General features: G+C 42.2%; 1 protein-coding gene across 1 annotated transcript in view; it reads right to left on the bottom strand.

The window, feature by feature from the left end:
- Nucleotides 1–274: 274 nt before the first annotated feature.
- LOC141002397 (neuroligin-4, X-linked-like) overlaps nucleotides 275–15,735 on the bottom strand; it is a 16,476-nt gene continuing 1,015 nt past the window's right edge. Inside the window, exons 2-8 of the mRNA XM_073473716.1 lie at nucleotides 14,478–14,630; nucleotides 11,417–11,602; nucleotides 10,434–10,884; nucleotides 9,174–9,387; nucleotides 8,516–8,640; nucleotides 2,896–3,505; nucleotides 275–682 (exon numbers count right to left, since the gene is read on the bottom strand). Of these exons, the coding sequence (XP_073329817.1) occupies nucleotides 275–682; nucleotides 2,896–3,505; nucleotides 8,516–8,640; nucleotides 9,174–9,387; nucleotides 10,434–10,884; nucleotides 11,417–11,602; nucleotides 14,478–14,630 (2,147 nt within the window). The remainder of the gene's footprint in view (nucleotides 683–2,895; nucleotides 3,506–8,515; nucleotides 8,641–9,173; nucleotides 9,388–10,433; nucleotides 10,885–11,416; nucleotides 11,603–14,477; nucleotides 14,631–15,735) is intronic.

Genomic DNA, 15,735 nt, shown 5'->3' with positions numbered 1-15,735 from the left:
AGGTTACGAGCGATTGATGCATAGAACTGCATCTCCTGGGATCCGGTTTGTCTTCAGGTCCCCGACATGCAACACACAGCTGTCTGCCTCTTCTTCCTGTTACTGAAAATGTCTCTCTGTCACTCCATCTGTAACAATCCTGCAGGGTAATTAGTAGAGGTATTTAAGTCTTTTGTTTTATGTGTCTGTATGTGTGTGTGTGTGTGTGTGTGTGTGTGTGTGTATGTGTGTGTGTTGTAATTATGTCCCAGTATGCGCAAGTATCTTGCAGCGGTTATACACGTGTGGTGGAGTGTGTGTGCGTGGAGATGTGTGTGTGTGGCAAGTGTGTATTACTATATGGGCTGTGGTGTGTGTATCCCTGGTGCGGATGCCCCATCCTCATCCCCACCACCGATCCAGGCGTCATGGGGGTCATCGGCGTCGCTGGGGTAACAGGGTGCGACCCGGGGGTCACAGGCAGCGACCCCGGGGTCAGAGAGGTCATGAGGGGGACGTCATCAGGCGAGCGGCGCAAGGTGAGGGTGTAGTCAGGCGGGCAGGTGAGGCGCACGGTGTCCAGCGTGCTGTAGATGTCCTGCGTGTCCAAGCCGTCCAGGGCGTCCAGCGTGTCCAGAGTGTGATGGTGGTGAGCGTTGTTCCTCTCGTCTGCTGATGCGGCATCACACTCCAGCTGCTTCACCTAAGAAGGTTGGATGAGTGGATGAGGGGAAAAGTAGATGAGAGAAGTTAAAGCAACGGGGACACAAAGACAGAAGAGGAAAGAAACTGAAAATCAGGCTCATCACCAAATCGTCAAATCTAGAGCTGCCCCATAGGGAGTGTTTTCATTATTCATTAATCTACCAACTGTATTCTTTATTAAAGATCCCCTCCAATGAAAATCAAGTTTTTAACCTTGTTAACCTGTTCAAACTGTATTTTTATATAATGTAAGACATATCATGAGCAAATTAAGCATTTAACGCCATGGCTAAGCATTTCTACTTCAGAGCTGCAGCATACTAATGACAGATTCAGACAACCAGGATTTTATACATCACAAACCTAAGGGACCACTCCTGTCAACTTGCAGGGTGGGGCATTTCACGTCATAGCATAATGCTGCTGGAAAACAAGCTGTATCCAGGAGAAGTTAGGTGTGGCTAATTATTTGTAATTTTGCAATCCAATCAATCAACTAATCATTTCAGGTCTAATAATGCCTGGGCCATATGGACAAAATCAGTAATAATATTGTTAAGATCCTTTCAAATATGTGCATCATCATGTATAAAAACAAATCAAACTGAGGTTCAGTAATATAAAGTGTTAAACTGTTATGCATTTAATCAGACTTTCTAGAAAAATCAATTCTAGATAATTTAGGGGGAGTTATCATTTATTCACGATATGAAATCCACTGAAAATCGATACATAATTAGACTAAATAATTATCATCCAGTCCAACATGTAATGGCGACTATTTCAATTCACGATGTGTCTGAAAATCATTCGTCAGATCTTGAAAGTCCACATCAACAGAAGCTCCTCTCTCCCACAGAAAACACTGCTCCTGAAACGCCTCGTCAGTAGTCTCACCTTGACTTTGTGACATCACACCACGTCACTATGTCAAAAATTGTCATGAGTTATGCCTAGTGGCTAGTTTGGCATGTAAGAATTGATTTAGCACAGCTGCTCTGTTGTTGTTAGCGGTGCTGGCTCAGGCGTGTGTGAGCTGACCAATCAGAGCAGACTGGGTATTCAGGAGGGGGGGCCTTAAAGAGACAGGAGCTAAAACAGAGTGTTTCAGACAGAGGAGGAATACAGCACTTCAGCACTGGACAGTTTGAGGAAACTTTTGAGCACTAAAGCATGTTAACCTATTCTAGTAGTAACCCAAAATAAAATTATGAGCCTGAAAATAATATAATAAATATACATGAGGAGAAAAATTATGTTTCCTTTAAGGGACAACCACCCTATCTGTGTGTTAGCCTGATGAACAACCATTTTAAAATCACCACCGTGACACATTAAAGTTAGTGAAATGATCTTAGAGTCTTAATTTTGGGAGTAAATTGAGTGTTTACTACCGATCAGATTTGTTTCCGAGCCAGCCTGACAACAGCTAGAGCACAAACCAAATACAGAGTTCAGCTCAAGTTCAAACCACATCCCTGCTCTTACTCATCATCAGAAACTTCCGTCTGGATTAGACTGATTTTATTCTCATCCACTGCTTGGCTATTATGTGCTTTTCCTGGTGAGAATTCTGCATAACACAAGGATTCAGTCTGTGACAATCATTATGCTGAAACAAAAACGCTATGCATGATTTTCGCCTGTCACATCAGATCTACCACTGGGGTGCAAAACAGCACAAGACACCACATGAAAAGAAATTACATTTCAAATGAATAAAACACAATTAACAAAAGCAGATGCTATGTGCAGCTACAGTGCTGTGGTTCAATTGCCAATTAACAGGATTTGTCAGCTATAAAAAAAAGACCTGACATTTAGCACTCAGTGTGAGAGATTTCAGCACAACTAACGGAGCGCGAGAGAGGCCAAACAGTCAGAGGATGAATTGGAGGCAATTGGAAGCAATTCAGGCAATTGGACACAGCTCACACATGCACATGCATAAAAAAAAACACTCACGGATACACACACACACACGCAAGTACACACACTCTCCCACTGATAATGTCTGCTGATGACAGGCTGTGTTCTGCAGAAGTGCTCTGCTGGCAGCTTCTCCGCTGGCAAGAGAAGGCACTCATTCAGACAGTCACATACACAACCTCAACTGGCATTATTAACAATATGCATCAATAATAATAATAATCATTTTCAATGTATGGCTATAGAAGCACACAGACACTGCACACAGTCTACATGACTCACCTGTAATGACATCAGTCCCTCCCCCTGCAGGTGGGCAGCGACATCCGCAGGTGTGATGTCTCGTCTCGGGGGTGGAAGCGGACGTGGTCGGCGATGCTCCAGACGCCTCTTATCTTTCTTGTACAGTAGAGCAGCAAATGCCAGGATGTTAAGAAACAACAGTGACGCTCCCACTGCGATCGTCACCGAGAGCTCAGTGGAGTAGTCCTCATTAGGGACGCGAACCCCATTTTCCTCTCCACCTTGGCCCAGAGCGGACTCTGGCGGCTGTGGAGTACCTCCTTGTGAACCTGGATGACGCGTGCTGCTGGGCGGCCAACCTTTGGCCAGACGCTTAGTGTATGAATAAGGAGTGTCATCCTGTGGAGAGGGACTGTGGGTGAAGGAGGACACCGATTGGAGGAGCTCGTTGACATGATGCAAGTGAGGGACCAGCTGGAGCCAGAAGGAGATTTTGGTGGCACGGTAGTGGTCTCTGACACGAGGCTTCAGGCCAATGTGGAGGTACAGCTGCTCTTTCGGGGTGTACTTGGACCAGGCCACTTCTTCAAAGCGGTTTGGTTTAGTGTGGATGAACTTGGTGTCTTGAGGGACCGGCTGGTTTGGGTCACTGGAAAGAGTGAAACACAATGAGTTATTTATTTGCATCTAGATGGGTTGTGTGTGGTTGTTATGTAAGTTATTTGGAATTGTTTTATAATTCATTGATAACAAAAAGGAGGCATCAATCATTTGTGTCAGGCAAGGCATTTGTCTTCATCTCCTCTGAAATCTTTGTTCTACAAATAGCTATAATCATATGCCAAGAGATACATGTAAGAAAGGAGAACTTTAAATAAAATATAAGAATCTTGACAGATAGAAACCAGGTTAGAGGAGACATATGCTCATTTTCAGGTTCATAATTTTATTTTGGGTTAAAAAACACATTGGTTTTCTTATACTGTCTAGAACTGCAGTATCCAGTCTCCTCTGATTGGTCTGCTCACACACGCCCGACCCAGCACCGCTAACAACAACAGAGCAGCTGTGCTAAATCAATTCTTCTATTCCAAAAAATATACAAATGTATGATATGGTGACGTAGCGCGATACAAAGTCACAGAATTAAAGTCTCAGGTGTGTAACAATTTGTCGAACCCATCCCGTCATCACAATGTTATGCGTTGAAAACGTGTGTGTTGAAGTAAACATGTATGTAACGCTGTGATCCTACCCTCTCACTGAAGTTACATAGTGCAGAAACAAGTGATGGGGGCAGAGTGGCTGAAACAGAGACACCATTCACCCTATCACAAGACACTGTACCATCAACATGATTTTGAAGCTGTAATTGTTGGGTAAAAAAGTTACATAATGTTACTTTAAGTATAAACACCAGTATTTCACGCTTTTCAGTTTTTTCAAATGTCAGAGACTCCTAACAGAGCTGCTGAAGACTTTTTCTCAGCTGGCTACCGTCCTCCTGTAGTGTGAGTGCTGGCCAACAGTTTCACCAGCGCTGGCACACATCTTCCTAATCAATATAACAGTAACACAAGGCAAACCAGTGGCGAAAAATATTTGTACAAAGAAAAACAAGTTTATTTTCCTGTGTGCAAAAGCTCAAAGGTGGTTTAGTTGTAAATCATAGTCCTCTTATGAACCGTTTCAGTCAATGCACAGTTCAAACCCTGTAACGAACACAAAAATGCCAGGTTTTTTCAGTAGAGATGAATATGTGCATGCGGCATAGTGAAAATCACCCCTCTGACACATGCAGACAGACAGGCGTTGATTTGTTGATTTACCGACTTATTCGTGTCGGCAGTGAATGTGACGCAAATGAAACAGCAGCACATCTTCACAGACTTGCCGGTGACACGCTATGTGCTCACTTGTCAATCTGCACCTTATGAACAGCACACAAAGGCAGCTAGCATAAAAAAAAATTTAAAAAAAGACCTACAGGCGCACAAACACACAGACGGGCTGAAGATTTATACACCCACGCAGAGGCTTACAAAATATACATCAGGGAGCATCACACCCTCCCTGTTAAATTGAGCTGTCGCAGAGTTCCATCACCATCGGAGACACTCTCAATCGGGTGAAACGTTCCTTCAGAGAAACTTCCCCGCTGATAATTGAAGTGCACGCTGAAATCTTCTCAAGCCTCTTTTGGTTATTTTGCTCCGCAGCTAATGACAACAGAGAGCTTGAAACGGCTAACTTGATGCGTGTCGGACAGGTTTCCTTTAAAGCCACAGTCAAATTACGTGAGAACAGCGTCCTAATTCTGCATGTTGTGAGATAGCGAGGCTCTGTGGTGATTTAGATCAAGGTCTAGACTGCAGATGTCTGTGTAAATCTGAGGAGGTCTCAGTGGAGTGAGCCTCGATTGGATTAATTACTGGTAATTACTCACTTCGAGCACAGCCGAAAGAGGGTCCATCCTCAACAATTACTTTTATCTTGTATATCATGTCAGAGTGGGCAGATAAAAGGTACTCTTATCAGTGTGGATTGTCAGGTTTTTTAAGTTTTAATGTGTGACTACAACCACTGTATTTTTCATTTCACTTTCAATTAAATAAATTGCATCTACTGAAGCGTTTGAAGCTCCTGGCAGATCATTTTAATTTCGATTGAACATATCGAATAAGCTTTTCATGTCATGGCACCAGAAATGACTGAATGTGGATGCAGCAGGAGAGAAGATTTATCAAACAGTGGCCGATCTCTCATTCTTCTTTCAGGACATTACCTTGGCTGCCCTCAAGGACTTTTCCAAGAGCAGGAGGTTCTTTAACTTTCTCAGCCAAGGTCCAAAGAAGAAGAAAAGCCCTGTCAAGATTTTGACATGACGGAAAACCCGTGTGCACCCTCTGCCTAAATTAGTCTGCAGTGCTGCTTTTATGGTTGTATCTAAAGTACTGTCTTCTCGACAGACATCAGAGACCTTTTGAGGGAAAAGACATTATAATACCAGATTCCTTGTCTGTGAGCTCATTATTTTTGTTGCTCTAACACTCCAGTGTTTTTCCTCCGATGCATCATAAAATCTCAGCCTCGCTCAGTTTCAACTTCCTCTACAAAAACATTTTTTTACTACCTTTTTCTACCAAGGAGGTTATGATTTTGCCTGTGTCCATTTGTTTGTTTGTGAGCAGGATTACACAAAAACTACTGAACGGATAACCCAAAAAACTCTGGTCACCGCCCGGAGTGGACCTCATTAAAAGGACGGACTCAGGATTTTTTTTCTCACTTTCTTTAACATTTTGAGATTGGGTGTTTTTCGACATTTTCGTTAATTTCTCAGGGAATAATTGATGGATCTTGATGAAAAAAAACAGGCGTAGTTATGTGGCTGGTATCTGAGTACAATTTGATGCAGATCTCAGATCTGGAAAGCTTAAATCATAGTTAAGCAGTTATGAGGGGTTTAAAATAGGGCTGTCACAATATCAGATTTTCACTGGGTGATTTTCATGTCCAAAAGAATTCAGGATAATGATATTATTATTAAATGCTGTTAGTCAAATTTATCTATAACTTTGTTTTTTGTGTGTTCTGTATCTTCTTCTTCATTTAATGAATAACACTCATAACATGAGAGTAGGGAGGTGGAGAGAGTTTCTTTAACCAATCTGTTTTTGTTTTACGGTATCCAAAAAACTCTTTCAAGTTAACTCTTTCCGGGTGCTGGTTTTGCTTATGAGATGATTTAGTCGCGGCAGCATGAGTAGCAGCCACACATTTACCAGCATTATGGTGCACTACTGCCACTCATTTATTATTAACAAAATATCAATATTTCATTTTTTAAATATTTCTGTCGATGTCAATACCAGTTATTTGCAAGACCTGATAGTCACTGACCAACCATTATATACCATCATGCATCGCGCTGGATGGAAAAAAATGAACCGAGCATCATCACAAAAGTGTTTCATTTGACCGACAAGCTCACTATACTGTCAGAAAGGAAGGTTTATATTTGTACATTAAGGGTACATCGGCTTGTCACTGGGGCAGTCCCCTCTAAGGTACAGGTGTTGGACCCTTGACATTGGGTACTTGTCCCTTAATTTAAGGGGACAAAAATCAACCTTTTTAAAAAGGGTACGTATATGTACCTTTTACTGCTTGAGAACACACAGTATATGTACCTTTTTGGCCCTCAAAAGGTACACATAGTTACCTTTAGGTCTAATATTTAGCCCTGGGGGTACATTAGTGTAGATTGTACCTTGGGGAACAGAAATGCCCCTATTTCTGACAGTGTATGTAGTCCTCTATAGAAGACTCTCTAGGCAGTGAGTAGGGACAAGTGAACAAGGGGGTGATTTGAGACACAACCTAAGCCTAGATCCTGTCCAGCAAATGCATCTAGGTTGGTTCCCTAGATGCCTCACTCTCACTATGGTCTGCTAGCATGCTGGATTTTCCCCAGAAAAATTAAGGTCATATTACAGCACAAAGGTAGCGTGTCCAGCACAACAAAAACAAGAAGAGGCATTGTTTTCCCCGGTCACTATCCACAGGTAACAGTGGAACAACTGGAATAACTGTGGAAACTCGACTCTGCAAAAAGAACCCCGGAGATGGAGGAGACAAAGAAGACGAAGAGGGATAAAAATCGAGATAAAACCAGAGTGAACGGACGGGCATTCACTCGATCTCTCAATCACTCTGGTGTTGTGTCAAAGTCCGCTCCCACACTGATATGTGTTTCCTCTTACCATCTGGGACACGACACGGTTCAAAACATTCTTCCTACTGGGTCAGTAAGAAACAAAACCTGCCTACTTATTAACACAACCAGGTGTTTAACTCTGCCTTTCAACAGCACTGAGATCAGGGTTTCTAGGTCAAATCGTGATTCTTCAGGGGGTTTATTTGCTTCACACTGTCGCCAGGCTGCTAGCGGTAGCCATGTTGCAAACGCTGTCTTTTCAACAACTGTAATACAGCTGGGGGCTGGGGTTGAAAAGCTGTCTTCTTCCACTTTAATGCTATTTACTAATAATTATCTTCTCCCTGTAATTCTGTTTGTTTGATTGTCCTCCTCTCTCTGTGTGAACCGTGCCAGATAATTACAGTCCATGCACGCCCATGTTTACTATCAATCAGTCCAACAAATTAAACATAAAGAAAACTCATCAAGTACTTGCTGTTTATCTGGACGGCACCAAAGACTTGAGTCTTGGCTGTCTTATTTGGAGCTTGGAGGAGGTTTGTTCCTGTAAAATCGTGAGCAAGCTGCCCACAGCTAGAGAAAAAGCACGCTGTGCTGCCAAAACCACGTCTCTGCAGAGACTCAAACACAAAAGGATGAAGAATGACTACCGCTGTGCATATTCTTTACATTTTAAAACATGATTATGTGACTTGTTTTCATTCACTATCATGACGCATTCTCTATGTGGGTGAGGATTAGGTATTAATAGCAGACATTAGAAACACATTTCTGCGTCTAAGGAAGCAGAAATAAAGAGAAGTGAATCATGCTGAAGCTCTGCTTTATTTGTTTTCTTTATAAAGTATATTCAGACAAAAAAGAAAAAAAACGTTCTCTGTGGGATTTTCCAGCTGAAATCAGCGTCTCACATCAGTGTACAGTTTAATAGCTTACCCGGTCTTGGCAAAGTTGGTCCAGTAAGTCATGACTACAGCACTCAGCATCACGTCGTTCTTGGAGAAGTTACAGTTGAACAGATCAGTGGGTCCCACCATGGGCACTCCGAACACGTAGGGCACCTACACACACACACACTTTATGAAAGCTTACTGTTCTGCCAACAGATTACATTCATTTTCTTGACAGTAACCGGAACCATAACTGAATCACTCCTGGTGAAGACAGAAACTGATTCATGCGTAACAACAGTGAACCTAAACTCAGGTCAGTAAATTCATCTTCTGGACTGAAATTCACCCCCACATGTACACATACATGCACACACACACAAATATGCAGAGCAATGAACGTAACTTGTGTAGCTATTCAAAATTAAACGGAAATCAAAGGAGTAAATACCCCAAAAAAAGTTATCATAGCAGTAAATATACCGGTAGACACGACAGCTGCAAAATAAAATCTGCCTAAAAATAAATTCCACTAACATTTCAAATATCTCATGCTATGGAGGATTGCTTGATCTGACTTATTAAGTCAATATGGAGCAGCAGTTTGAAGAGCTCCTGATTCACTGTGTAAATATTTCTCAAGTCACCTACGTTTTCCCCGATCTGTTTTAGAGTTAAGTACCCAAACCAGCCTGTCATCTTACCTCGTCACCATGTGCGGAGTCAGCCCAGGGCGGCGTGGCGTCACTCTGGCAGTGGTGGTAGAAGGAGTAGAAGTAGGTTGGGGATCCATACTGAGCGTGGAGGTCAGCTGTGGCGATCGCCGGCGCCACCCATTGGTGGTCTGTGAACAGCGCGACCAGAGTCTTCCGCCGGGTTTCTGCGTTGTCGCGGTCGGCCCAGTCCGTGTACATGAACCTTCAGCGTAGACATTTAAAATTAGCCAGTTACTCAATCAGTTAATCAATTAGGATTGTCAGTTATTTATTGACAAGTCTTTAAGAAACTTCTTTTCATAAAGGTATTACACTTTATACCGTGTATGCATACACTGTATATTTTAAAGTTGACTTTTCTTTTACCTCAGAATTACCAAGTAAAGCAGACTATTACATTTAAGTTGTACGAGCTAAAAACTTTTAACAACTCAGAATTATTAGTACATTTTTCTTGGTAATTTTGAAGTAATTGGTTTCCTCAATTATTTTTAGTAAAGTCACTCTGTCAGATTTTACAGTGTACTTACAAACACAACTCAAAGTCAAAAGTATTCATGTGTATATTTAAACATTAATTTAAGGGAACAGTTTGGCATATTAAGAAATACGCTTAATCGCTTCTTGCCAATAGCTACATGCCACTCTTCTTTTTGCATGCAAGATTTCTTTTCCTAGGATGGCAAAGGTGTGACTCGCCCTAAATCTCTCCTCACCTCTAACCCAACCAACAAAGCAAGGAGCATTGGCCAATCAGAGGCAGAGTAGGGTGGGTCATTCCTTTGCCATCCTAGGAAAAAAATCTAATGTTTTTCAGATTATGTGCTTGTAACCGAAACCACCGACAGCAGAGGGTTTGTTTAATTTTAGCGTAAATACAGAAAACATGGGGGGAAACTAGCCAAAGTTAGAAAATCCATTCACCACCAACATTTTAGCTCACTAATTGATTAATTCAAAAAAAAAAAACGAAGAAGAAATATAAAAATGGAATTTTGTGGTTTTGCAGGACGTTTTCTGACTAATTCTTGCCAAGCCTCTGCTTGCTGTCTTTGATTTTAAGGATGTTTTGTTACCTTGGACAGAGCCACGCGAGCTGTTTCCCCCTGCTTCCAGGCTTTAGGCTAAGCTAAGATAAGAGTACGAGTGGTATCAATGTTCTCATCTAACTCCTGACAAAAAAGTGAAGTACATTTCCCAAAATGTCAAACACCTTAGAGAAATTAAGATATTTACAGACTTGCTCACCTTATGCTCTCTCTCAGCGTATCTCGGCCTTCTGGGTATCCATATAAGCTATCCACAAAGTCTGACACAGCAAAGTCAAAGTCCTCAGCCGTGACACCGTCCTCTGAGTCCACAATGCCCTCCACAAACTTCACGCCCTCGCCCTGGTTAACCCCAAGCATCACGTCGTAGTTCAGAAACTCTCCCTGCTCCATCAGAATCTGGGGGTCATCTGGTATAACATCACCATCAATCACCGGGGCAAAAGCCGTGTGATACTTGGCCGGCGTTATGTTCTGCTCCACAAGTTCGCGGTAACTCCGGCCCTGGAGGCAGGCGACCAGTTGGGTGCTGTCATCGATGCCGCAGCCCACCCTCTCACCGAGCTGCCGGGCGTACTTGCTGGGCTGGTAGTTGACGGCCCAACTGGCTAAGGCGCTGCCGCTCTGGATGATGGCTCTGTGGAACAGGTCTGAGACACACATGAATATAAGTATGTGTGAATAAAGCGTGCGTACTGAGGCGCACACATGTATACATTTATGGATGCACATGCACCCACACACGCATGCATGAACGCACAACCATATGGCTGCACACTTGGACTCTTACACAATACATTTGCACACATAAACAGATGCAGAACATGAATTTCCAACTGATCTTGCAGACATACATTATTCACGAGGATGACAGGTCATGTTTAGAGCAGCAGGTTCACGTAGGTAAGGGTTAAAAATTTTAAATAATACAGCTCTTAGCTATATGAGTCACAGGCTGTATTATTCAAAAGGCTTATTCAGGCGTTTATAGCAGTAAATGAAAGCTTTATCGGTCCACTGGAGACTTTGAAAAGTTTCATAACCTTAAATGTCATGGCTTTCACACCACCCACCTACTTACCAACCATCATGGGTGCCAAACTGCCGCTCTGCCTGCTCTCTATGTGTATCTTTAAAAACTTCCCACATGAAACAAAAAGCAGCCTTTCTGTTCATCCTCACCCTCGGAGTAGTGAGACAAGGTGAGCAGGCTGACACAGGAGGCTCCGGCCCCGGATCCAAACACAGTGACCCTGCCCGGGTCTCCTCCGAAGGCTGCGATGTTCTCCTTCACCCAGCGCAGCGCCTGGATCTGATCCAGCAGCCCGTAGTTCCCTTTCGCCGCCTGGTCACCTGTGCTGAGAAATCCTGCAGGCGGACAGAAAGAGAGATGTTATTACGAATGGTAGACAACCTAATAAAATGCTCTGTGGAGAATTGAGCTGTAAAAATGAGTCGATCAAAAGAGTTTTTTTTTGAAGAGGGCTTTTTGAAGAACCTTCTCATCTCGCAATGCTCACAATGTACAAACACACAGGAAGGTGATTGGATGTACGTTCATGTTGGATGATTTAAAGAGAAAACTAATGAAAACTGATGTCCCTCCCCCACAACTCCTTGAAAATGCGATCAAATCAGCGAGGTACATCCATATTCATCGGGCATAAACCTACACACGCATGCAGTTACAAACGCATCCCTCAGTCCCTTTACTGCTGACGTTGTTAAGTAAACACAAAGGATCCTAATGGACTCACTCCACTACAGTATATCTCATTACTGCAGAAGCTCATTTCTGTGAACCTCAACATATAAGAGTATAATTAGCAGGAAGGGCGACGTTAAGACATAATTCATTTCATTATTTCTTTTTTTGCAATTTCTCAGAAATTTCTCTCATGTAAAATGGACATGGAAAGGAAATTATATTAGCTTCAGAATGACTTCATAATCTCCTTTCACAGTAAGATTTTGATAGATGTTTTAATTCAAACAAGTTCGTAAAAACACACCCCAGTTCCAGATGATTTCAGTAAGATTTCTAAAAAATTATTCCGTGCATGATTGGACACTTTGCATATATTGGCTCACCTCATGCATCCAACTTATGATGACAATGGTGAGGAGGAGGAAGAAGAGGAAGATGACACTGCGACTCGAGATGATGGATGATGGATGGTGGTGGTGGTGGTGGTGGTGGTGACCGTATTGGAGGTGGTGTAAACACAGAAAATGGAGATGAGGACAAAAACGAAGCAAGCAGGATTGGCTTTGTTTAGCTCGATATGGTGATTACAGCCGTAGCATCTTGTCCCCAAGGTCAGAATTAAACAGTTGTTTCGCCCACTAAGCAAATGCAGATTTATGCCTTCCTTTAAAATCAATATCTAATGAAAGCCTCCAAAGCTTTTAAAAAACAGGAAAAAAAACGACACAAATCTCAAACTCAGATCAATAATCTTTTTTTTTTTTTTGGTTGAATGTTTTAACCTTTTTATTCGATTTTCAAAAACGGTCTTTTTAAAAAGGAGAGGAGTGGAGTCCCATCTTCTCTCTAATTAAAGCAAAAAACAGAAGAAACCTTCCCTCTGGAGCAGAAACATGTCTCATGCACTATTAACACGCTTTGAGTGTGCACACATGATCTACAAAATGTGCTAAAACGGCACAAAAAGATAGCAAACAAAACTGCTGTATTGAATAATTTAAAGAGAGAGCAACCAAGAATTACTCCTTCAAAATTGTCCCATCATAGTTACTAATTTCATATACATTTTATCAAAAGCCTTAGTCACAGACATCATTCACTTTCTGTAACATAAATCCACAATAACTAAGAAGATTAAAGTGAAAATGGTATGTGGGTTAAATCATTTTGCTGAATAGACCAAATCACACAACTAATTATAAAGAAGCATAGTGTATGTTTTATTAACCTGCTGGCAGATTTTAATTAATTCCTTCATATGAATTATTAAATTCTGGGCAACTCCTAATGAGAGCGAGGGCATGATTTAACCCAGCCAATGGAATGATACGCAGCTCGTGCATCTGACTTAATTTAATATAAAGCCATACTGTGCTCAAGCAAACCTCTCAATCGTCGTGCCCTCAGTGTAGCACAATAAATGCTGCCTTTAAAGTACGTTTTAACCCTCCTGTTGCCCCGCACAGGCCTTGTAATATTTATAATTACAGCTACAAAACGCTGGGACTCTAAGATATTCTATTTATTCAGCCTGTGAGCTTTGCATAGCTGTCTAAAATTAGAAAATCCACAGGGAATCAGATTTTCCCCGTTCAGAGCGCAGTGAGTCAGAGAGTCATGGAGGTAAAAAAGGATCAGATTTGAGTCAATGCTAGTGTGGAAAAAAATGGCTTCAGGGGGTTTATTTCCACTAGGGACACCCATACTGAACATGTTTCCACTCCGAAAAAGAAAAAAAACCAACAACAAAAAAAGAAGCACTCTGTCTAAAAACAACTTGCTCATGGTTTACACATTTTATAGCTCGGTGAAGGATTAATCAATCCAGATGGTAAACGTGAAGAAAAAAAAGAGTAGATTGCATCAATGCTCTAACATTTTATCGCTCTTTACTTATAAATACACAATACCCGATAAAAATCTGACAATGCCAAAGCAAAAGAAAAATAAAACCGAATTAAAATAACAGCACTGAGGAAAACATTATCCCGCACCACCTTATCTTTGCTGCAACAGCTTTCATCAAACTATTCTTTTTCACATTCCTGCTACATTCCCAACTTATACAGATGTGTACATTTCCAACTATTATCCATTCATCACCCTTTAGCTTAGCCCCCCAACGTAAGGCAAATTACCAAACAGTAGGTGTGTGATACTGCAGTGATATTATCAGAATACCCAGAGCACCTTGGCAGTAATTGCACTGCTATTGTTCTTGCTCAAAGGGTGGAGCGTGGTGGTGAAGCACTAAAAAAGAGCCATTTTAAATTGTGGATTGTTTCACAGAATGCCTCCTGCGTGCACATGTTTGGGGGTTTCTAATAAAGTCTACCTAACAGGCATCCAAGCCCGGCATCTATCAGTATATTCTATGGTTGTCAAGATACACTGAATGTATCTGCATTGCAGAAAAGGATGAAATATGATCAAAGTATAAAATTCTGAGGTTTGAGGACACTATATATACTCATAAAACCATGAAGTACCAAGTGTTGAGCAAATTACACAGATATAGAAGACAGATTATTTTACCCAGTACTCCTAGGCGGTAGTTGAGGGTTATGACGATGACGTTGCCATAGCTTGCCAGCACACTGCCATCCATCATGTTACCAGTGCCTTCTGTGTACGAGCCCCCGTGGACGTAGACCATCACCGGCCGCTGACCCCCCTCCTCATGGATGTCTGGGAAAGAGAAGAAAGAAGCATACAGAATAGATGGATGGATAGATAGATAGATGCCAGTGTGCTACAAATAATCATTTTTGTGCATGTGTGTATGCACAGATCCACCCACCGTCCTTCTGCCTCCATTGTGTGTGAGCAAGTGTGTGTGTGTGTGTGTGTCCACCTGTCCATTTGTATGTATCTCAGCCTTTAATCACTTGCTGGCTCAATACATACAAAAGCAGAGAAAGTCTGTGGCGGCCTTGCTTCTCTATGCTTCGTATCTCCCTAGCGGGTGGATATAAAATGAGGCTGTCGGAGTGTTCATGCTTGCAATAGTGTATGTGTGTGTGCTTGTGTGTATGCGGGGTGACATGCATGTGTATGAACCAATATGTATGCATGAGTGAGTCTGTGTCCTTCCCACTTTCCTCCACAAGTCAAGGCGTCAACCCCTCGGCCACTGACGCAGGTGTCTGCATTTTAAGTGTCGCTTCAACCAGCGGCGTGCACAAGGAGGGGATGGATGGAGCTGGTTGGAGGGGGGTCAACTTTTAAAAAAAACACTTTGTTTGTCTATTTGACAAGGGCATGTCTGTGCCCTGACAGGACACTTGCTTGTTTTAATCATTAGCCGGAGACAAAGTGCTCTCAAAATCTTCTTGTGGTCATCTCTGGTTAGCAAGTGCCACTTTATTGCTGCCCAAATGAACCTTAAAGGAGACCTATTATGCTTTTTAGTTTTTTATTTTACTTCAGTGTTTTATAGGTTCTTGTGCATATAAAATATCTTAAAAAGTTAAAAAGCTCAAAGTCCGCACCAGCCGAAGCTCCTCTCGCCCACACAAAACACTGCTCCTGAAACGCCTCGTCAGTAGTCCCGCCTTTAATTCCATGACTTTGTGCCATCACGCTACATCACCATGTCACATATTTGCATAATTTATGCCAAGCAGCTCGTCTGGCACATAAGAATTGATTTAGCACAGCTGCTCTGTTGTTGTGAGCGGTGCTGGCTCAGGCATGTGTGAGCTGACCAATCACAGCAGACTGGGTATTAAGAGGGGGGGGCTTAAAGAGACAGGAGCTAAAACAGAGATTACAGAGCTGCAGCACTGGACAG

This window comes from Pagrus major, chromosome 9, assembly GCF_040436345.1.
Source record: "Pagrus major chromosome 9, Pma_NU_1.0".
Lineage (NCBI taxonomy): Eukaryota > Metazoa > Chordata > Actinopteri > Spariformes > Sparidae > Pagrus > Pagrus major.
Note: the sequence above shows the minus strand (reverse complement) of the source record. Positions and strands in the feature narration are given on the sequence as shown.